At 41.6% G+C, this 22,457-nt stretch overlaps 2 gene segments (V, D, J or C); one reads left to right on the top strand and one right to left on the bottom strand.

Moving 5' to 3' along the window:
• Positions 1–2,556: 2,556 nt before the first annotated feature.
• On the top strand, positions 2,557–4,333 carry LOC140710015 (immunoglobulin heavy variable 4-34-like). The segment is given in 3 exon segments: positions 2,557–2,764; positions 2,848–3,281; positions 4,238–4,333. Coding segments are annotated over 3 exon segments (576 nt in total).
• Positions 4,334–13,533: 9,200 nt separating this feature from the next.
• LOC140710014 (putative V-set and immunoglobulin domain-containing-like protein IGHV4OR15-8) lies at positions 13,534–18,892 on the bottom strand. The segment is given in 4 exon segments: positions 13,534–13,677; positions 16,950–17,039; positions 17,989–18,422; positions 18,506–18,892. Coding segments are annotated over 4 exon segments (714 nt in total).
• Between the last annotated feature and the right edge of the window lie 3,565 nt (positions 18,893–22,457).

The following is a 22,457-nucleotide window of genomic DNA, read 5'->3' as shown; positions in this document are numbered from 1 at the left end:
GAGCTGAGGCAGTGGTGGAGCAGTTTATCTTCCATATGATCTCATTTTGCATCAACTTCCATTGTTATATTAGCCATGAATGTGGGATAGATGGGTGTTCCTAAATGATCCCTACCCTGCCCATTTTGATGGGTTTTCCAGAAGATATGAGAAGCCACTTTGTTTGCAAAGCATCCCAAAGCCATGCCCTGCTCCACACACATGAGTGTCCATTTCCTGGTCTTTGGTTAACTGTAAAACGCTCATCAGTGCACCTGGGCTAATTTCACATCAGGTAGAGGAATGTGTTCTAAAGGAAAGCTAAAGTTGTAACAGCAATTCCTGCTCAATAACCTTCACCTTCATTGTTTTTGTGTGACCCATCAATTAATTACATTACATCAAGGTTCTCAATGGGAGTTTCTAATAAATATAAGGGATAAATAGAAGTTCCCTAATTAACATAATACAATTGTGACCACAACCTCAATATTCAACTATGTCTCCACCCTTCACACCCTTCACCACAAAGGAATTTTCATCTCTCCTGGAAGTTGGGTTCATTTAGAAATTAGTGATTTTTTTCATTTTAATATCTCAATATTATTATATGTGAGTATTTTATCAGAAAGTGAGTTATGGGAACTTGAACTAAACAACTGAAAACAAATTCACAACTAATTAAGCAAGATGACAGAATGTGATTGGCTCCAGGCTTTGATAATTCAGCAGTTTATTACCCAGACTTTAAATTTACCTATCTTCCTGTTACCTTCCTGGCACGGTCAACTCCCATTACGAAAGAAACGGTGACTGCATTCCCAAGGGTCATACACAGTTACAAAAATAGACTGGGTAAGGTGAGGAGTTGATTGTTTAAATTCCCATTTGAAGAAGTAGAATCAACTACTTTTCTGAGTGGCTCACAATGACTCCAGCTCACTCACAGAGCTCAGACAGAAACTTCACTTGAGGGTAGGAGCTGGGCTGCAGGGGGCACTCAGTAGCCATAAAGGTGAAAATGAGCTGTCAGATGGAACTTCCCTGTCACCTCAACATGGAATTTATTGTTTCATTTCATTAGTACTCTTTACATAATGGTTCATTTGTTTTGGTTTGTTCATTACTGATATTTTTCAAAGGAATCTCACTTGAGTCTTTGCTCTTTTGCATTTTGTCTCCAGGACAAGGTTGGGAAGTGTTACCTCCAGCATCATAACATGATCTAGTGACCTGACACATTTGTGGCAAAGAATGCTTACCAGTTCAGAAGCTCTTTGGTTTTCTTTCCATGAAATAGAATTATTTCTTCTGTTGTGCGTATGAGTGTATCCTAGCAATCCTGTACACACCGACATAGATGTCTACAAGCCTATGAATTATTCTCTGTAAATAAAAATTTATCTCAATTTCCCTCAATGTTCATGATTCTCCTGAAGGTGAGGAAGGTATTTCTGGATCTGTTTAAACAAAATGTCCAGAGACCACCTGGTAGGTAAGGAGCTCACCTGGCTCTGAATGTTGGGTCTGTCTCTTTCCCTCTGTGTCCCACAGGTCAGCTCACTTGTTCAGTCCTAACAAGAGAGCCCAGGTTTGCCCTGATGTTGAAACACACCCAACTTCTCATGACTCTCCTGTTACCCACATCCATGGAGATAGATTATTTATTATATAATTCACCAAACTAATGTCAAATGCCCAAGTTGCAATACCGCAAACTCTAAGGTATGTTCATGCAATTCAATGAAGGAGAAAGTCTTTCAGACACAGGTGCACCTGACATGATAAATATGTGGGTGAGGACTCTGGGCTTGAGTGTCATTGTCCAGCCAAGTTTCAGAAGTGTGACCTGTCAGGGAAGAACCAGAGTTCCTTGTGCTCTCAGAAGGGAGGGATCACAGATGTCTTCTCTTGTTCCCAGGAAAGGCAATTGCACTAATCTTGATGATGAGACTATGCTCCTGTGCTGACCTAGTATAGTTTTTGACTGAAATTGTCACTGTGATCCCCAAACTGCATCTATTCACACAGAAGTGTATAAGGTCAGGCCACATTCTCAGCATCACACATTGAGACGGTTGGAGATACGTCCCACTACCTTCTCCTGAGATTGCAGACAAAATCCCAAACTTCAAACGTTCACAAAAGGGAAGGTCTCAGATATATATATATATATATTTTTTTTTATGACGCACTCTCTGGGACAGATATATTCCCTCTAACCATGATGGATATTCTGAATTACAATAAACATTGCATGGATGTAGGTTTATATAAATTCACTGTGATGAATGTATTTATCTGCTGCCCTAATATTTTGAATAGAGATTTGACAATTTAGATAACCTGGATATTTGGTTGGTTTCATATAAATCTTCACGGGTAGAACAGCTTTGATCCTCTTCCAAAAATCTGTCCTTGATCCATGATCACACTCATCTCCCAGACCAGCTCCTTGAACACATCTCCCTACCTGGAAAAAGAGGAATCTGGGCTTGGTGAGGGGAGGCCACAGGAAGAGAACTGAGTTCTTAAAGGCAGAGCCAGCATCCTCCTCTCAGGGTGAGCCCCAAAGCCTGGACCTCCCTCATCCCTTTTCACCTCTCCATACAAAGGCACCACCCACATGCAAATCCTCACTTAGGCACCCACAGGAAACCACCACACATTTCCTTAAATTCAGGGTCCAGCTCACATGGGAAATGCTTTCTGAGAGTCACGGACCTCCTGGGCAAGAACATGAAGCACCTGTGGTTCTTCCTCCTCCTGGTGGCAGCTCCCAGATGTGAGTGTCTCGGGGATGCAGATATGACGATATGGGAGGCTGTTTCCGATCCCAGGGCTCACTGTGGGTCTCTCTGTTCACAGGGGTCCTGTGCCAGGTACAGCTGCAGCAGTGGGGCGGAGGACTGGTGAAGCCTTCGGAGACCCTGTCCCTCACCTGCGCTGTCTATGGTGGCTCCATCAGCGGTTACTACTACTGGAGCTGGATCCGCCAGCCCCCAGGGAAGGGACTGGAGTGGATTGGGAATATCGATGGTAATAGTGCGAGCACCAACTACAACCCCTCCCTCAAGAGTCGAGTCACCATTTCAAAAGACACGTCCAAGAACCAGTTCTCCCTGAAGCTGAGCTCTGTGACCGCCGCGGACACGGCCGTGTATTACTGTGCGAGAGACACAGTGAGGGGAGGTGAGTGTGAGCCCAGACACAAACCTCCCTGCAGGGAGGCGGAGGGGGCGGGCGCAGGTGCCGCTCAGGACCAGCAGGGGGCGCGCGGGGACCACAGAGCAGGAGGCCGGGTCAGGAGCAGGTGCAGGGAGGGCGGGGCTTCCTCATGTGCTCAGTGCTCTCCCTCCTCACCAGCACCTCGGCTGTCCCCAGGGCTCCTCTTTCTTTGATATCTGTGGTTCTGCTTCCTCACATTCTTCTGCCAGAAAAGAAAGGAGGAAGGCACATTTTCCTCTTACAATTGAGGTTTCACCAATTACTAGGAACTTTCCTACAAGTTCCTGCATGGCCCATTATTCCTTAGTGATTAAAAATATATATATTCCAATGCTTCTCACCACCTCTTGGTTTGTGTCATCAATTGAATTGTGCCCTCTTTAAAATTCATATGCTGAAACCTTAAATTCAATGGATCTATATTGCAATTTTAATGATACAATTAAGGTTAAATGTGGTCAGAAGTGTGAGAACCTAATGCAATAGATGTGCTGTCTTTATAAGAAGAGAAAGAGACACCAGAGACCTCTCACTTTTCAAATGCATGCAGAGAAGAGGCCATGTGGAGACGCAGTGTATTAGAAGGTGCCCTAGTGCATGCCAGGAAGAAGCCGCACCAAGAACCAACCCTGCCAGCACCTTGATCTTCAACATTCAGACTTCAGAACTGTAGGAAAATCAATATTTGTTGTTTAAGCCACCCACTCCGTGTTGTCTTCTTAGGAAGACCCAGACAGACTAATACCACATAACTCATAACTCTGTTAGCGCTGTCCCCTGGATGGAGAATCAGCCCCCTGAGGCGGGGCACGTCTCTCAGATTTCTACATAAAGTAGGCAAAAAATAGTAGCTCTGATTCAAAAACTTGTCATGTCCCTGTTGTCCAATTTCTGGGCAAAGTGTTTTAATGAAGCCCCTGGGGCTTTGTCACAAAAGTTGTCTTTCATCTTTTCTGATGACCTAACTAATGGACAATGGGTACCAGCTGGATGGAGACTGACCACTGACCATCTTCTGCTCTCTCCTTAGTATGCCACAGAAAACTACACCAACATTACTCAATGTCTTCAACTTTCCAAATTTGCACTGAATCTATTGCTAAATGAGGAGTTACATGAGATCTGAGTTTTGTTTCCTTCTTCCCAGTCTCTCTCAATTACCAAGGACAGAAGACACTGTCAATGAAAATTGGCTGTCAATGCCCCCAACACCACATCACTTTTTAAGGTACAGTGACTTTATTTGGGGGATAGTGAAATACACTTTTAAATGGAAAACCCTAAAGCACATACAACAGTTGAAGGAATGGCCACTGTGCACCTGAAGGTGGATGAGGCAATGGTAGGGTCCCTTCCTCCAAGATGATCCTGGGTGTGTGATGGTTGGATGCCTCATGCATATGGAATTAAGGAATGGACTGAAGTAGAAACAAGGGCCACATACCATAGGAAAACAAGAAAAGGACAGATGGGCATCTGTGAAGACAGGTAATTAAATTTGTTGAGTTTAAGATGAAATTTTCTTCTGAAGTTTATAATGTTCTTAGCTAAATATGAATCTTTTCAACAAACTGAGAATTAAAAGGAGAATTCAGTTGGAAGATGAGAGAGAAAAAATGTCCTGAGAGAGCAGAAAGAAAATTCACACAAAACTGTCACATGGCAGAGGCCAGAATGGAGCTGATGCAGCAATGTCATTATTCTGCAGACCTAGTTGAGACCCTTTGGTGTTTAAGCCAGGCCCAGTGTTGAAGAGCTCATTTAGCTTTTGCTTCTCTGGGAAAGGTCTTACCTATCCTTTATTTTACAAAAAGAGTAACATGGTAATGTATCTTGGTTGGCAGAGTTTTGTTTGTTTTTCAGTTTTTTTCCCGGAGCAATTTGAATACAGTCATGGGCCACCTAAGAATGATTCAGTCAGCAATAGACCACATATGTGTTTGTGGCCACATAACATTGTAATACCATATTTTCACTAAGGATGTTCCATATTTAGATGTGTTTAGATGGAGAGATACTTACCACGGTGTTTCAGTTCCCTGCAGTGTTCGGTGCAGTAACACTCTGTACAGGTTACTTGTCTGGAAACATTGTGCTATTCCACATAGTCTGTGTGTAGCAGGATATTCCTTGTAGGTTTGTGTAAGTTCTCCCGATGATGCTTGCACAATGATGACATTGACTAGAAATACATTTCTCAGAAATAATCTCTATCAATAAACTGTACATTATCTAATATAATTCCTCTCCATTCTGACCTGCAAATCTTCTGCTGAGAAATCTGCTAAATCTGCTCTTTTACTCTCCGTTTTCAAAAACCTTTCCTTTAGCAAAGTTGTTTCAAACTATCTCTGATTTTTCTCATTTGGTTTACCTTATTTGAAATGTATAGAGCTTCATAGATGTGGACGAATATTTGCTTCTTCAGATTTAGAAAGTTGCTATGCTATTACTTCTTTAAAAACCTTTCTGCCCCTCTTACTCTGTCTCTCTTGCTCTGTCTCTCTTTCTGTCTCTCTCTCTGTCTCTCACCCTCTTCCTTCACTATCACTTTTGTCGTGTCTTTGCATAACTCCTCAATGCATAAAATTGCATTTTCACTGTGCTTCCTGACTCGTAAGTCTTTAACTCTTTTTTATTTCTTTCATTTAAGTTTTTCTTCTCTGTCTCTACTATTTCAAATGATCTTTCTTTGAGTTTACTGTTTCTTTTATTATTTGGTCTAATCTGGTCTACAATCCTCTTAAAAATTTTGTCTGACTTATTGTATTCTTCAGCATCAATATTTTTGTTTAGTCATCTTTTAAATGTTTTATCTCTATTAAAATTCGCACATTGTTCTTGCATGATGCCACTAGCTCATTGAACATGTTTCTAACATTTACTTTAAATTTTCTTCCAGGTAATCCATATGGTTCCTTTTCATTGATATCAGTTTCTAGATCTTTATGTTGTTCTTCTGTTCGGACCATGTTCCCCTCCTCCTTCATTTTCCCTGATTGTCTTTGTTGCTACCTGTTCATTATAACAAAAGCCACCATACACTCTTCAAAGACGAGGCTCATAGAGATCATCCTCACCAATCAGTCCAGGCAGTAATTTGGGTCTCTCAAAACTTCATAGTATTCAAACTTCTATCTCTGTTCTTTTTTTTTTTTTTTTTTTTAACATGTGCTTATAGAAAAAACTTTATACAATAAAAATAACCAATTGTTAGATTTACATCTTTGTCTCTCACTATATACAAAAGGAATCAAGAATTTTCATGCAGCTTCCAGGTATTTTTTTTTTTAATTTATTTATTATTATTAAACTTTAAGTTGTAGGGTACATGTGCACAACGTGCAGGTTTGCTACATATGTATACTTGTGCCATGTTGGTGTGCTGCACCCATCAACTCGTCATTTCCATCAGGTGTAACTCCCAATGCAATCCCTCCCCCCTCCCCCCTCCCCATGATAGGCCCCAGTGTGTGATGTTCCCCTTCCCGAGTCCAAGTGATCTCATTGTTCAGTTCCCGCCTATGAGTGAGAACATGCGGTGTTTGGTTTTCTGTTCTTGAGATAGTTTGCTGAGAATGATGGTTTCCAGCTGCATCCATGTCCCTACAAAGGACACAAACTCATCCTTTTTTATGGCTGCATAGTATTCCATGGTGTATATGTGCCACATTTTCTTAATCCAATCTGTCACTGATGGACATTTGGGTTGATTCCAAGTCTTTGCTATTGTGAATAGTGCTGCAATGAACATACGTGTGCATGTGTCTTTATAGCAGCATAATTTATAATCCTTTGGGTATATACCCAGTAATGGGATGGCTGGGTCATATGGTACATCTAGTTCTAGATCCTTGAGGAATCGCCATACTGTTTTCCATAATGGTTGAACTAGTTTACAATCCCACCAACAGTGTAAAAGTGTTCCTATTTCTCCACATCCTCTCCAGCACCTGTTGTTTCCTGACTTTTTAATGATCGCCATTCTAACTGGTGTGAGATGGTATCTCATTGTGGTTTTGATTTGCATTTCTCTGATGACCAGTGATGATGAGCATTTTTTCATGTGTCTGTTGGCTGTATGAATGTCTTCTTTTGAGAAATGTCTGTTCATATCCTTTGCCCACTTTTTGATGGGGTTGTTTGTTTTTTTCTTGTAAATTTGTTTGAGTTCTTTGTAGGTTCTCGATATTAGCCCTTTGTCAGATGAGTAGATTGCAAAAATTTTCTCCCATTCTGTAGGTTGCCTGTTCACTCTGATGGTAGTTTCTTTTGCTGTGCAGAAGCTCTTTAGTTTAATGAGATCCCATTTGTCAACTTTGGCTTTTGCTGCCATTGCTTTTGGTGTTTTAGACATGAAGTCTTTGCCCATGCCTATGTCCTGAATGGTACTACCTAGGTTTTCCTCTAGGATTTTTATGGTATTAGGTCTAACATTTAAGTCTCTAATCCATCTTGAATTAATTTTCGTATAAGGAGTAAGGAAAGGATCCAGTTTCAGCTTTCTACTTATGGCTAGCCAATTTTCCCAGCACCATTTATTAAATAGGGAATCCTTTCCCCATTTCTTGTTTCTCTCAGGTTTGTCAAAGATCAGATGGCTGTAGATGTGTGGTATTATTTCTGAGGACTCTGTTCTGTTCCATTGGTCTATATCTCTGTCTTGGTACCAGTACCATGCTGTTTTGGTTACTGTAGCCTTGTAGTATAGTTTGAAGTCAGGTAGCGTGATGCCTCCAGCTTTGTTTTTTTGACTTAGGATTGTCTTGGAGATGAGGGCTCTTTTTTGGTTCCATATGAACTTTAAAGCAGTTTTTTCCAATTCTGTGAAGAAGCTCATTGGTAGCTTGATGGGGATGGCATTGAATCTATAAATTACCTTTGGCAGTATGGCCATTTTCACGATATTGATTCTTCCTATCCATGAGCATGGTATGTTCTTCCATTTGTTTGTGTCCTCTTTGATTTCACTGAGCAGTGGTTTGTAGTTCTCCTCGAAGAGGTCCTTTACATCCCTTGTAAGTTGGATTCCTAGGTATTTTATTCTCTTGGAAGCAATTGTGAATGGAAGTTCATTCCTGATTTGGCTCTCTGTTTGCCTGTTACTGGTGTATAAGAATGCTTGTGATTTTTGCACATTAATTTTGTATCCTGAGACTTTGCTGAAGTTGCTTATCAGCTTAAGGAGATTTTGGGCTGAGACAATGAGGTTTTCTAAATATACAATCATGTCATCTGCAAACAGGGACAATTTGACTTCTTCTTTTCCTAACTGAATACCCTTGATTTCTTTCTCTTGCCTGATTGCCCTAGCCAGAACTTCCAACACTATGTTGAATAGGAGTGGTGAGAGAGGGCATCCCTGTCTTGTGCCAGTTTTCAAAGGGAACGCTTCCAGTTTTTGCCCATTCAGTATGATATTGGCTGTGGGTTTGTCATAAATAGTTCTTATTATTTTGAGATACGTTCCATCAATACCGAATTTATTGAGAGTTTTTAGCATGAAGGGCTGTTGAATTTTGTCAAAGGCCTTTTCTGCATCTATCGAGATAATCATGTGGTTTTTGTCTTTGGTTCTGTGTATATGCTGGATTACGTTTATTGATTTGTGTATGTTGAACCAGCCTTGCATCCCAGGGATGAAGCCCACTTGATCATGGTGGATAAGCTTTTTGATGTGTTGCTGAATCCGGTTTGCCAGTATTTTATTGAGGATTTTTGCATTGATGTTCATCAGGGATATTGGTCTAAAATTCTCTTTTTTTGTTGTGTCTCTGCCAGGCTTTGGTATCAGGATGATGTTGGCCTCATAAAATGAGTTAGGGAGGATTCCCTCTTTTTCTATTGATTGGAATAGTTTCAGAAGGAATGGTACCAGCTCCTCCTTGTACCTCTGGTAGAATTCAGCTGTGAATCCATCTGGTCCTGGACTTTTTTTGGTTGGTAGGCTATTAATTATTGCCTCAATTTCAGAGCCTGCTATTGGTCTATTCAGGGATTCAACTTCTTCCTGGTTTAGTCTTGGGAGAGTGTAAGTGTCCAGGAAATTATGCATTTCTTCTAGGTTTTCTAGTTTATTTGCGTAGAGGTATTTATAGTATTCTCTGATGGTAGTTTGTATTTCTGTGGGGTCAGTGGTGATATCCCCTTTATCATTTTTTATTGTGTCTATTTGATTCTTCTCTCTTTTCTTCTTTATTAGTCTTGCTAGCAGTCTATCAATTTTGTTGATCTTTTCAAAAAACCAGCCCGTGGATTCATTGATTTTTTGGAGTGTTTTTTGTGTCTCTATCTCCTTCAGTTCTGCTCTGATCTTAGTTATTTCTTGCCTTCTGCTAGCTTTCGAATATGTTTGCTCTTGCTTCTCTAGTTCTTTTAATTGCAATGTTAGAGTGTCAATTTTAGATCTTTCCTGCTTTCTCTTGTGGGCATTTAGTGCTATAAATTTCCCTCTACACACTGCTTTAAATGTGTCCCAGAGATTCTGGTATGTTGTATCTTTGTTCTCATTGGTTTCAAAGAACATCTTTATTTCTGCCTTCATTTCGTTATGTACCCAGTAGTCATTCAGGAGCAGGTTGTTCAGTTTCCATGTAGTTGAGCGGTTTTGATTGAGTTTCTTAGTCCTGAGTTCTAGTTTGATTGCACTGTGGTCTGAGAGACAGTTTGTTATAATTTCTGTTCTTGTACATTTGCTGAGGAGTGCTTTACTTCCAATTACGTGGTCAATTTTGGAGTAAGTACGATGTGGTGCTGAGAAGAATGTACATTCTGTTGATTTGGGGTGGAGAGTTCTATAGATGTCTATTAGGTCTGCTTGCTGCAGAGATGAGTTCAATTCCTGGATATCCTTGTTAACTTTCTGTCTCGTTGATCTGTCTAATGTTGACAGTGGAGTGTTGAAGTCTCCCATGATTATTGTATGGGAGTCTAAGTCTCTTTGTAAGTCTCTAAGGACTTGCTTTATGAATCTGGGTGCTCCTGTATTGGGTGCATATATATTTAGGATAGTTAGCTCTTCCTGTTGAATTGATCCCTTTACCATTATGTAATGGCCTTCTTTGTCTCTTTTGATCTTTGATGGTTTAAAGTCTGTTTTATCAGAGACTAGTATTGCAACCCCCGCTTTTTTTTGTTCTCCATTTGCTTGGTAAATCTTCCTCCATCCCTTTATTTTGAGCCTATGTATGTCTCTGCGTGTGAGATGGGTCTCCTGAATACAGCAGACTGATGGGTCTTGACTCTTTATCCAGTTTGCCAGTCTGTGTCTTTTAATTGGAGCATTTAGTCCATTTACATTTAAGGTTAAGATTGTTATGTGTGAACTTGATCCTGCCATTATGATATTAACTGGTTATTTTGCTCGTTAGTTGATGCAGTTTCTTCCTAGCCTTGATGGTCTTTACATTTTGGCATGTTTTTGCAATGGCTGGTACCGGTTGTTCCTTTCCATGTTTAGTGCTTCCTTCAGGGTCTCTTGTAAGGCAGGCCTAGTGGTGACAAAATCTCTAAGCATTTGCTTATCTGTAAAGGATTTTATTTCTCCTTCACTTATGAAACTTAGTTTGGCTGGATATAAAATTCTGGGTTTAAAATTCTTTTCTTTAAGAATGTTGAATATTGGCCCCCACTCTCTTCTGGCTTGAAGAGTTTCTGCCGAGAGATCTGCTGTTAGTCTGATGGGCTTCCCTTTGTGGGTAACCCGACCTTTCTCTCTGGCTGCCCTTAAGATTTTTTCCTTCATTTCAACTTTGGTGAATCTGGCAATTATGTGTCTTGGAGTTGCTCTTCTCAAGGAGTATCTTTGTGGCGTTCTCTGTATTTCCTGGATTTGAATGTTGGCCTGCCCTACTAGGTTGGGGAAGTTCTCCTGGATGATATCCTGAAGAGTGTTTTCCAACTTGGTTCCATTTTCCCCCTCACTTTCAGGCACCCCAATCAGACGTAGATTTGGTCTTTTTACATAATCCCATACTTCTTGCAGGCTTTGTTCATTTCTTTTTCTTCTTTTTTCTTTCGGTTTCTCTTCTTGCTTCATTTCATTCATTTGATCCTCAATCGCTGACATTCTTTCTTCCAGTTGGTCGAGTCGGTTACTGAAGCTTGTGCATTTGTCACGTATTTCTCGTGTCATGGTTTTCGTCTCTTTCATTTCGTTTATGAGCTTCTCTGCATTAATTACTCTAGCCATCAATTCTTCCACTTTTTTTTCAAGATTTTTAGTTTCTTTGCGCTGGGTACGTAGTTCCTCCTTTAGCTCTGAGAAATTTGATGGACTGAAGCCTTCTTCTCTCATCTCGTCGAAGTCATTCTCCGTCCAGCTTTGATCCGTTGCTGGCGATGAGCTGCGCTCCTTTGCCGGGGGAGATGCGCTCTTATTTTTTGAATTTCCAGCTTTTCTGCCCTGCTTTTTCCCCATCTTTGTGGTTTTATCTGCCTCTGGTCTTTGATGATGGTGATGTACTGATGGGGTTTTGGTGTAGGTGTCCTTCCTATTTGATAGTTTTCCTTCTAACAGTCAGGACCCTCAGCTGTTGGATATTGCTTGAGGTCCACTCCAGACCCTGTTTGCCTGGGTATCAGCAGCAGAGGCTGCAGAAGATAGAATATTTCTGAACAGCGAGTGTACCTGTCTGATTCTTGCTTTGGAAGCTTCCTCTCAGGGGTGTACTCCACCCTGTGAGGTGTGGGGTGTCAGACTGCCCCTAGTGGGTGATGTCTCCCAGTTAGGCTACTCAGGGGTCAGGGACCCACTTGAGCAGGGAGTCTGTCCCTTCTCAGTTCTCAACCTCCGTGTTGGGAGATCCACTGCTCTCTTCAAAGCTGTCAGACAGAGTCGTTTGCGTCTGCAGAGCTGCTGCGTTTGTTATTGTTTACTGTGCCCTGTCCCCAGAGGTGGAGTCTACAGAGACAGGCAGGTTTCCTTGAGCTGCTGTGAGCTCCACCCAGTTGGAGCTTCCCAGCGGCTTTGTTTACCTACTTCAACCTCAGCAATGGTGGGGGCCACTCCTCCAGCCTCGCTGCTGCCTTGCCGGTAGATCACAGACTGCTGTGCTAGCAATGAGGGAGGCTCCATGGGGGTGGGACCCTCCCGGCCAGGTGTGGGATATGATCTCCTGTTGTGCCCGTTTGCTTAAAGCGCAGTATTGGGGTGGGAGTTACCCGATTTTCTAGGTGTTGTGTGTCTCAGTTCCCCTGGCTAGGAAAAGGGATTCCCTTCCCCCTTGCGCTTCCCAGGTGAGGCGATGCCTCGCCCTGCTTCAGCTCTCGCTGGTCGGGCTGCAGCCGCTGACCAGCACCAATTGTCCGGCACTCCCTAGTGAGATGAACCCAGTACCTCAGTTGAAAATGCAGAAATCACCAGTCTTCTGTGTTGCTCACGCTGGGAGTTGGAGACTGGAGCTGTTCCTATTCGGCCATCTTGCTCAGCGAGATCTGCTCTCATCTTGTTATTTCTTGCCTTCTGCTGGATTTTGAATGTGTTTGCTCATTTGTATAATAATGGAAGGATGGAAGAAAAATCTGGAAGTGGAGATTTGTCTTCATTCACATAACATAAGGTTCTGGAATAGTCCTTCCCTGTAGAAGCTCATGAAGCAGGCTCCTGGTATGTTTCTCAGTAATTAATCATCTGCAATTCTGATCCATAGGAAATGCATTTGGATTTTATTTTTTAGAATCCTGAGGTTTCTGGAGAGAAAGTAGAGGAACTTTAGAAGTGAAAGACCCTCTGGAACTGTTGCATTTACCGAGTCCACATCTGTCTTTCAGATGTCTATAGTGCTTGTCATGTAGTGCCCTCAATATCTTGTGGCTTCTGCAACCTCTGTTCCAGTTAAGCAAGTGTCAACTGCCATTTTAGGCATGTCCGTCTATCCAGTTTTTGGAGTGGGTAAGATTTCTTGCTACTTCTGTTATTTAACAGATTCCAAAAAGTGTTGACAATCAGATTATGCAGATTTCTTTTGACATAAAAATGAGGTTGATGAATTTTATAATCTACATTTTGGAGCCTAAACCAAAAGTACAATCAAGTGTCACCTCAGATGTGTTACTAGAGGCAGAATTCTGATCCCATTACATATAAGTGGTACCTGGTCTGACGTACATGAACAGGCAAGGAAACAGAAAAAGGACATGGCACAGTGTTTATGAAAAAGTCTCAGCAATTTTAATTTTCTTCTGAGGAAGCTGAAATTATGCAAGTAAAACAGTGTGACTGGACATGTCTCAGGTGAAGTTATGTTCTGGAAAGTATCTCCAGTCCTGGGCTGGATCCAGTAGGTGCACTCAGGCCCCAAATCCTAAAGCAGCGACTTGTATTTCTTAAACAGATGATATTCCAATGAGAAAGCTGTTCTCAGGTGAGCTGCAGAGCAGGGAGAAGGGGATGGAGATGTCCTTGGCTTCCCAGCATTGCTGAAAGTTGAAGACCAAGGCCACCTCCTCATAGGTGAAGCAGAGATCCACCTATGAGGACATCACATCGGCTCTGTCTTCAGGAATCTTGGGCTGTGGGGCAGGTGAAGGAATGTGATTTATTCCTTTCTGCTAACGCAGTGTGCTTCAGAGAAAATGAATTGAAAATTTAATAAATTTGCTTTTTGCCATAATAAGCGAGAGAATATGAATAATTCATAACGATGCAAGTGGTCACTTCAGAGCTGGCAGAAGGAGCAAGTACACAACTGGGAGAAGGAAGCGCCCTGCGCCAGGAAGCAGGTGCGGTAAGACCATCCCCCGAGAACTGCCCTCCAGATGCCACGTGTCAGTGGAACCTGGGCCCGTGCCTGGGATCTTGTGTGTAGTGTGGAGAGCAGAGCACAGCTCCATTCCTCTTCACTGTGTGACCTAGGATGTGACCTCTTCCTCTGAGCTTCATTCTAATTAGGTGTTAAAATCAAATAACAGCAGTAAGTTTACCTGTAAACTTTCCGGTAAGAGCCAGTGATGATCAGAATTGTTACCACTGCTGTTGTCCAAACCCTTAAATATCATAAAAATACCTGTGTGACCCCTCGTCTCAGACCTCAGATGACCACCTCGCAGAGAGCACACCTGCTTTGTTTCTGTCACAAACGTGGTATTAGAACTGGAAACTATGTGTACCTTTTTATAGAATTTATATCTTAGTTATGTTACATTGGATGAAGTTAGAATTAGTAAGTGACAGTTAGAATTTTAGGTGGTGGGATTTCTAAGCAAACTGTCGATGGTGTGTCTTCATTTCTCACTGCTTATTATAGATAATGTGAGAGGAGAGAGAAAAATTAAAGAGAAAACTATTGACCAATAGTCAGGTGTTTGAAAAACAAAGGAGATTTTCACATCTTCTGGAAACTCCACTAAATTAAATAAATTAAAGAACTTTAAGACACTTTTCCACATTCTAGATGCATGTCTAATACAGATTTAGATTTAAATACACAGAGAGAACATAGAAAATGGAAATTCAGCAACAGATCAGTTTGTCAAATAGGCAGATTTAAACTAGTTTGTAATTTTACCTAAATACTCAAAGAATAAACCCCAGATTCAAATAACAAATGATAAAATTTCAGTGTTTAGTGACTGGTTGAGAGAAGCTTGAACTAACATTATTTTGATGAATCATACATCAATAACAAAACTTTGTCCAGTGGTCCAAATTTTCAAGGGGCTGCTTGATTAAATAGTTTCTACCTCCCCTACCTATGATTTCTGGCAGAATCTATCATCCTCTAAAACCCAGGGACCTTTAAGAACAGAGACAGAAAGTTGAATACTACGAAGTTTTGAGAGACCCCAATTACTGCCTGGACTGATTGGTGACGATGATCTCTACAAACCTCGTCTTTGAAGAGGGTATGGTGGCTTTCGTTATAATGAACAGGTAGCAACAAAGACAGTCAAGGAAAATGAAGGAGGAGGGGAACATGGTCCAAACAGAAGAACAACATAAAGATCTAGAAGCTGAAATCAATGAAAAGGAACAATATGGATTACCTGGAAGAAAATTTAAAGTAAATGTTAGAAACATGTTCAATGAGCTAGTGGCATCAGGCAAGAACAATGTGAGAATTTTAATAGAGATAAAACATTTAAAAGATGAATAAACAAAAATATTGATGCTGAAGAAAATAATAAGTCAGATAAAATTTTTAAGAGGATTTTAGACCAGATTAAATCAAGTGATAAAAGAAACAGTAAACTCAAAGAAAGATCATTTGAAATAGTAGAGACAGAGAAGAAAAACTTAAATGAAGGAAATAAAAAAGAGTTAAAGCTTTATGAGTAAGGAAGCACAGTGAAAATGAAATTTTATGCATTGAGGAGTTATGCAAAGACATGACAAAAGTGGTAGTGAAGGAAGCAGGTGAGAGACAGAGAGAGAGACAGAGCAAGAGAGGCATAAAGGTTTTTAAAGAAGTAATAGCATAGCAACTTTCTAAATCTGGAGAAGCAAATATTCTTCCACATCCATGAAGCTGTATGCATTTCAAATAATGTAAACCAAATGAGATAAATCAGAGATAGTTTGGAAACCACATTGCTAAGGGAAAGGTTTTTGAAAACAGAGAGTAAAAGAGCAGATTTAGCAGATCTCTCAGCAGAAGATTTTCAGTTCCGAATGGAGAGGAATTATATTTGATAATGTACGGTTTATTGATAGAGATTATTTCTGAGAAATGTATTTCTAGTCAATGTCAGCATTGTGCAAGCATCATAGGGAGAACTTACACAAACCTACAAGGAATATCCTACTACACACAGACTATGTGGAATAGCACAATGTTTCCAGACAACTAAACTGTACAGCGTGTTACTGCACCAAACACTGCAGGGAACTGAAACGCTGTGGTAAGTATCTCTCTATCTAAACACATCTAAATATGGAACATCCTTAGTGAAAATACGGTATTACAATGTTATGTGGCCACAAACACATATGTGGTCTATTGTTGACTCAAACATTGTTAGGTGGCCCATGACTGTATTCAAATTGCTGGGGGGAAAAAACTGAAAAACAAACAAAACTCTGCCAACCAAGAAACTTTACCATGTAAATCTTTTTGTAAAATAAAGGATAGGTAAGACCTTTCCCAGAGAAGCAAAAGCTAAATGAGTTCTTCAACACTGGGCCTGCCTTAAATACCAAAGGGTCTCAACTAGGTCTGCAGAATAATGACATTGCTGCATCAGCTCCAGTCTGGCCTCTGCCATGTGAAAGTTTTATGTGAATTTTCTTTCTGCTCTCTCAGGACATTTTTTCTCTCTCATCTTCTAACTCCATTCTCCTTTTAATTCTCAGTTTGTTGAAAACATTCATATTTAGCTAAGAACATTAAAAACTTCAGAAAAAAATTTCATCTTATACTCAACAAATTTAATTACCTGTCTTCACGGATGCCCATCTGTTATTTTCTTGTTTTCCTATGGGATATGGCCCTTGTGTCCACTTCAGCCCAGTCCTTATTTCCATATGCATGAGGCATCCAACCATCACACACCCAGGAACATCTTGGAGGAAGGGACCCTACCATCTGCCTCATCAGCCTCCAGGTGCACAGTGGCCATTCCTTCAGCTGTTGTATGTGCTTTAGGGCTTTCCATTTAAAAGTGTATTCCACTATCCCCCAAATAAAGTTCCTGGACCTTAAGAAGTGATGTGGTGTTGGGGGCATTGACAGCCAATTTTCATTGTAAGTCTCTTCTGCCCTTGGTAATTGAGGATGACAAGGAAGAAGGGAACAAACTCAGACCTCATGTAGCTCCTCATTTAGCAATACATTCAGTGCAAATTTGGAAAGTTGAAGACATAGAGTGATGTTAGTGTGGTTTTCTCTGGCATACTAAGGAGACAGCAGAACATGGTCAGTGGTCAGTCTCCATCCAGCTGGTACCCATTGTCCATTAGTTAGGTCATCAGAAAAGATGAAAGACAACTTTTGTGACAAAGCCCCAGGGACTTCATTAAACATTTTGCCCAGAAATTGGTCAACAGGGAATGACAAGTTTTTATATCACAGCTACTATTTTTTGCCTACTTTATGTAGGATTCTGAGAGATGTGCCTAGCTTCAGGGGGCTGATTCTCCATCCAGGGGACAGCGCTAACAGAGTTATAAGTTATGTGTTATTAGTCTGTCTGGGTATTCCTAAGAAGACAACACGGAGTGGGTGGCTTAAACAACAAATATTGATTTTCTTACAATTCTGAAGTCTGAATGTTGAAGATCAAGGTGCTGGCAGGGTTGGTTCTTGGTGCGGCTTCTTCCTGGCATGCACTGGGGCACCTTCTAATACATGCGTCTCCACATGGCCTCTTCTCTGTGTGCACGTGAAAAGTGAGAGGTCTCTGGTGTCTCTTCTTCTTCTTATAGACAGCACGTCTATTGCATTAGGTTCTCACATTATGACCACATATAACCTTAATTGTATCATTAAAATTGCAATATAGATCCATTGAATTTAAGGTTTCAGCATATGAATTTTAAAGAGGGCACAATTCAATTGATGACACAAACCAAGAGGTGGTGAGAAGCATTGGAATATATTTTTTTTAATCACTAAGGAATAATGGGCCATGCAGGAACTTATAGGAAAGTTCCTAATAATCGGTGAAAGTTCAATTGTAAGAGGAAAATGTGCCTTCCTCCTTTCTTTTCTGGCAGAAGAATGTGAGGAAGCAGAATCACAGATAATAAAGAAAGAGGAGCCCTGGGGACAGCTGAGGTGCTGCTGAGGAGGGACAGCACTGAGCAGATGAAGAAGCCCCGCCCTCCCTGCACCTGCTCCTGACCCGGCCTCCTGCTCTGTGGTCCCCGCGCGCCCCCTGCTGGTCCTGAGCGGCACCTGCGCCCGCCCCCTCCGCCTCCCTGCAGGGAGGTTTGTGTCTGGGCTCACACTCACCTCCCCTCACTGTGTCTCTCGCACAGTAATACACGGCCGTGTCCGCGGCGGTCACAGAGCTCAGCTTCAGGGAGAACTGGTTCTTGGACGTGTCTTTTGAAATGGTGACTCGACTCTTGAGGGAGGGGTTGTAGTTGGTGCTCGCACTATTACCATAGATATTCCCAATCCACTCCAGTCCCTTCCCTGGGGGCTGGCGGATCCAGCTCCACCGGTAACTATCGCTGATGGAGCCACCAGAGACAGCACAGGTGAGGGACAGGGTCTCCGAAGGCTTCAACAGTCCTGGGCCCGACTCCTGCAGCTGCACCTGGGACAGGACCCCTGTGAACAGAGAGACCCACAGTGAGCCCTGGGATCAGAGACAGCCTCCCATATCATCATATCTGCATCCCTGAGACACTCACATCTGGGAGCTGCCACCAGGAGGAGGAAGAACCACAGGTGCTTCATGTTCTTGCACAGGATGTCCGTGACTCTCAGAGATCATTTCCCATGTGAGCTGGACCCTGAATTTAAGGAAATGTGTGGTGGTTTCCTGTGGGTGCCTAAGTGAGGATTTGCATGTGGGTGGTGCCTTTGTATGGAGAGGTGAAAAGGGATGAGGGAGGCCCCAGTCTTTGGGGCTCACCCTGAGAGGAGGATGCTGGCTGTGCCCTCTGAGAACTCAGTTCTCTTCCTGGGGCCTCCACTCACCAAGCCCAGAGTCCTCTTCTTCCAGGTAGGGAGATGTGCTCAAGGAGCTGGTCTGGGAGATGAGTGTGATCATGAATCAAGGACAGATTTTGGAATAGGTTCAATGTTGTTCTACCCGTGAAGATTTATATGCAACCAAACAAACATCCAGGTTATCTAAATTGTCAAATCTCCATTCAAAACTTTAGGACAGCAGCTAAATATATTCGTCACAGTGAATTTATATAAACCTACATCCATGCAATGTTTATTGTAATTCAGAATATCCATCATGGTTAGAGGGAATATATCTGTCCCAGAGAGTGCGTCATAAAAAAAAAAAATCTGAGACCTTCCCTCATTTGAACCTTTGAAGTTTGGAATTCTGTCTGCAGTCTCAGGAGAAGGTAGTGGGACGTATCTCCAACTATGTCAATGTGTGATGCTGAGAATGTGGCCTGACCTTTATACACTTCTGTGTGAATAGATGTAGATTGGGGATCACAGTGACAATTTCAGTCAAAAACTATAATAGGTCAGCACAGGAGCATATTCTCATCATCAAGATTAGCGCAATTGCCTTTCCTGGGAACAAGAGAGGACATCTGTGAGCCCTCCCCTCTGAGAGCACAAGGAACTCTGGTTCTTCCCTGACAGGTCACACTTCTGAAACATGGCTGGACAATGACACTCAAGTCCAGAGTCCTCACCCACATATTTATCATTTCAGGTACACCTGTGTCTGAAAGACTTTCTCCTTCATTGAATTGCATGAACATACCTTAGAATTTGCAGTATTGCAACTTGGGCATTTGACATTAGTTTGGTGAATTATATAATAAATAATCTATCACCATGGATGTGGGTAACAGGAGAGTCATGAGAAGTTAGGTGTGTTTTAACATCAGGACAAACCTGGGCTATCTTGTTAGGGCTGAACAAGTGAGCTGACCTATGGGACACAGAGGAAAAGACACAGAGCCAACATCCAGAGCCAGGTGAGCTCCTTACCTACCAGGTGGTCTCTGGACATTTTGTTTAAACAGATCCAGAAAGACCTTCCTCACCATCATTAGAATTATGAACACTGAGGGAAATCGAGATAAATTTTTATTCACAGAGAATAATTCATAGGCTTGTAGACATCTATGTGGGTGTGTACAGGATATGCTCATACACAGAACAGAAGAAATAATTCTATTTCATGGAAAGAAAACCAAAGAGCTTCTGAATTGGTAGGGATTCTTTGCCACAAATGTTTCAGGTCACTAGATCATGTTATGATGCTGGAGGTAACACTTCCCAACCTTGTTCTGGAGACAAAATGCAAAAGAGCAAAGACTCAAGTGAGATTCCTTTGAAAAATATCAGTAATGAACAGACCAAAACAAGTGAACCATAACGTAAAGAGTGCTAATGAAATGAAACAATAAATTCCATGTTGAGGTGACAGGGAAGTTCCATCTGACAGCTCATATTCACCTTTATGGCTACCGAGTGCCCTCACCATTTCTTTCATGATGAGAGTTGACTGTGCCATGAAGGTAACAGGAAGATGTGTAAATTTAAAGTCTGGGTACATAAACCGTTGGATTATCAAAGTCTGAAGCCAATCACATTCTGTCATCTTGCTTAATTAGCTGAGAATTTGTTTTCAGTTGTTTAGTTCAAGTTCCCATAACTCACTTTCTGATAAAATAGTCACATACGATAATGTTGAGATATTAAAATGAAAAACAATCAAAATTTCAAAAGGAACCCAACTTCCAGAAGAGATGAAAATTCCTTTGTGGTGAAGGGTGTGAAGGGTGTGAAGGGTGTGAAGGGTGGAGACATGGTTGAATACTGAGGTTGTGTTCACAATTGTATTATTTTAATTAGGGAACTTCTGTACATCCCTTATACTTCTTAGAAACTCCCATTGAGAACCTTGATGTAATGTAATTAGTTGATGGGTCATACAAAAACCATGAAGCTGAAGGTTACTGAGCAGGATTTGCTATTACAACTTTAGCTTTCCTTTAGAACACATTCCTCTACCTGATGTGAAATTAGCCCAGGTGCACTGACGAGCATGATGCCTTCACTGTGTCCCTCACAGTAATGCAGGGGCATTTCCTGAGCTATCAGATTAATCATCTGAAAAGAGATTTTCTGATAAGAGTGTCTCTGAGGAATGTTAATCTTCTTTGTACTCAAGGAGAATCTCATTGGGAACTTCCACTTAAATTACTTATGTTATTACCCACACCAATTGCTCTCATGAATACTGCAGGACCAAGCTCATGCTGTTTTCATTGAAAGTGAATCCAGAGGCTTTGCAGAAAGCTCTGAGAATTCTTGGTCTATAGTGTTTCTCTGTGTGACTCCACCAGTTAACTTCACAGGGGACTTCTGCACACACAGAGGCAACAGCTGAGCCTGATCCATGGGGAATATGAATATTGAGAGTGATGACAAGAGAAGCTCAGATCAGCACAGACCCCATTGTGTGGACACTGAGGAAGAGCACAGATGTGGGGTGGTTTGTCACCAGGGCCTGCAGGAACAGGGGAAGTGTTGCTTTTCATTTGCAGGGGAGGGACCTCATTTCCATGTCTTTCTCCCTGGGGACATGAGTGCACTAGTCATCAGGGCTCATCCCATCTCTGTCTCTGGATTCCAGAGAGGGCAGGGTCAAAGGATTCCTGGGACTGGATTTTCCGGGTTGATCTGCCCATTACTCTTTTTCTCATATGTGGACCCCGTTAGGGTATCTTTATAGTATCAATGTTTATCAACAGTACAGTAAAAATACATAAATAAACCTTACCCAGAGGAAATGGAATCCTGCCTGTAGGCTGTGTAATTAGAGCTGTAAACCCCTGTCGTCTACAATAAAGAAAAATCTTCAGTTAGAGTTTTAAAAATGACAATTTCTACAAATTGTCAGAGCTGGAATCCATAATTACCTCTATCCTGAGCTCATTTTACCACACAACTTTTCAGTGTCCGATATATGTGCTTGTCTGAGGAAAACTCAATGTGGGGACATGTTTGCTTATCTGAGGGAAGAGTTCACATGAGGAAAGGTGTGCTTGTCTGAGGGAAGAGTTAACATGAGGATGCGTGTGTTTGTTCAAGGGAAAGGTCCACGTGGGGACAGGTGTGTGTATTGACTGATAGTAAATGCCCATTCAGAGACAGTGTGTGCCTGAACTGAGCTAAAGTTTAAGGGAAATCTTTCTTGGCCAAGGGAAGATGCGAATCATCTGGATTATTTGCTTGTCAGGAGGGAAACTTGACTGCACATGAACCTGATTAAAGTCTCATGTGAATGGAAACATACGCAAATGGAGAAAGTTACTTCATTCTTTGTTGCCTGCATCTCATGCAACTCCCTCCCCACACCGTGTAAAGTTATTAGATATTTTGCTTTTACACTCTCTGCATTTTACCCTCGGGTTCATGATGTGCTCAATCATTCTGTAAGTTGTATATATTTCGATTCACACTTTACATCATAAAATTGCGAGACTTAACAAATTGTGTCACGTGTTCACTACTGCAGATCATAAAAACGTTTCACTGCTTGTAAAAAGTGCCTGTTTCTCATAATACATACCCTTCTCTCTAAATTTCTAGAAAACCCTCATATATTTATATGATCTACAGTTTTGTCTTTTACAAAATGTCAAATAAAAA

This window comes from Chlorocebus sabaeus, chromosome 24, assembly GCF_047675955.1.
Source record: "Chlorocebus sabaeus isolate Y175 chromosome 24, mChlSab1.0.hap1, whole genome shotgun sequence".
In the NCBI taxonomy this organism is placed as follows: Eukaryota; Metazoa; Chordata; class Mammalia; order Primates; family Cercopithecidae; genus Chlorocebus; species Chlorocebus sabaeus.
This window is presented reverse-complemented; position numbering and strand designations above follow the sequence as displayed.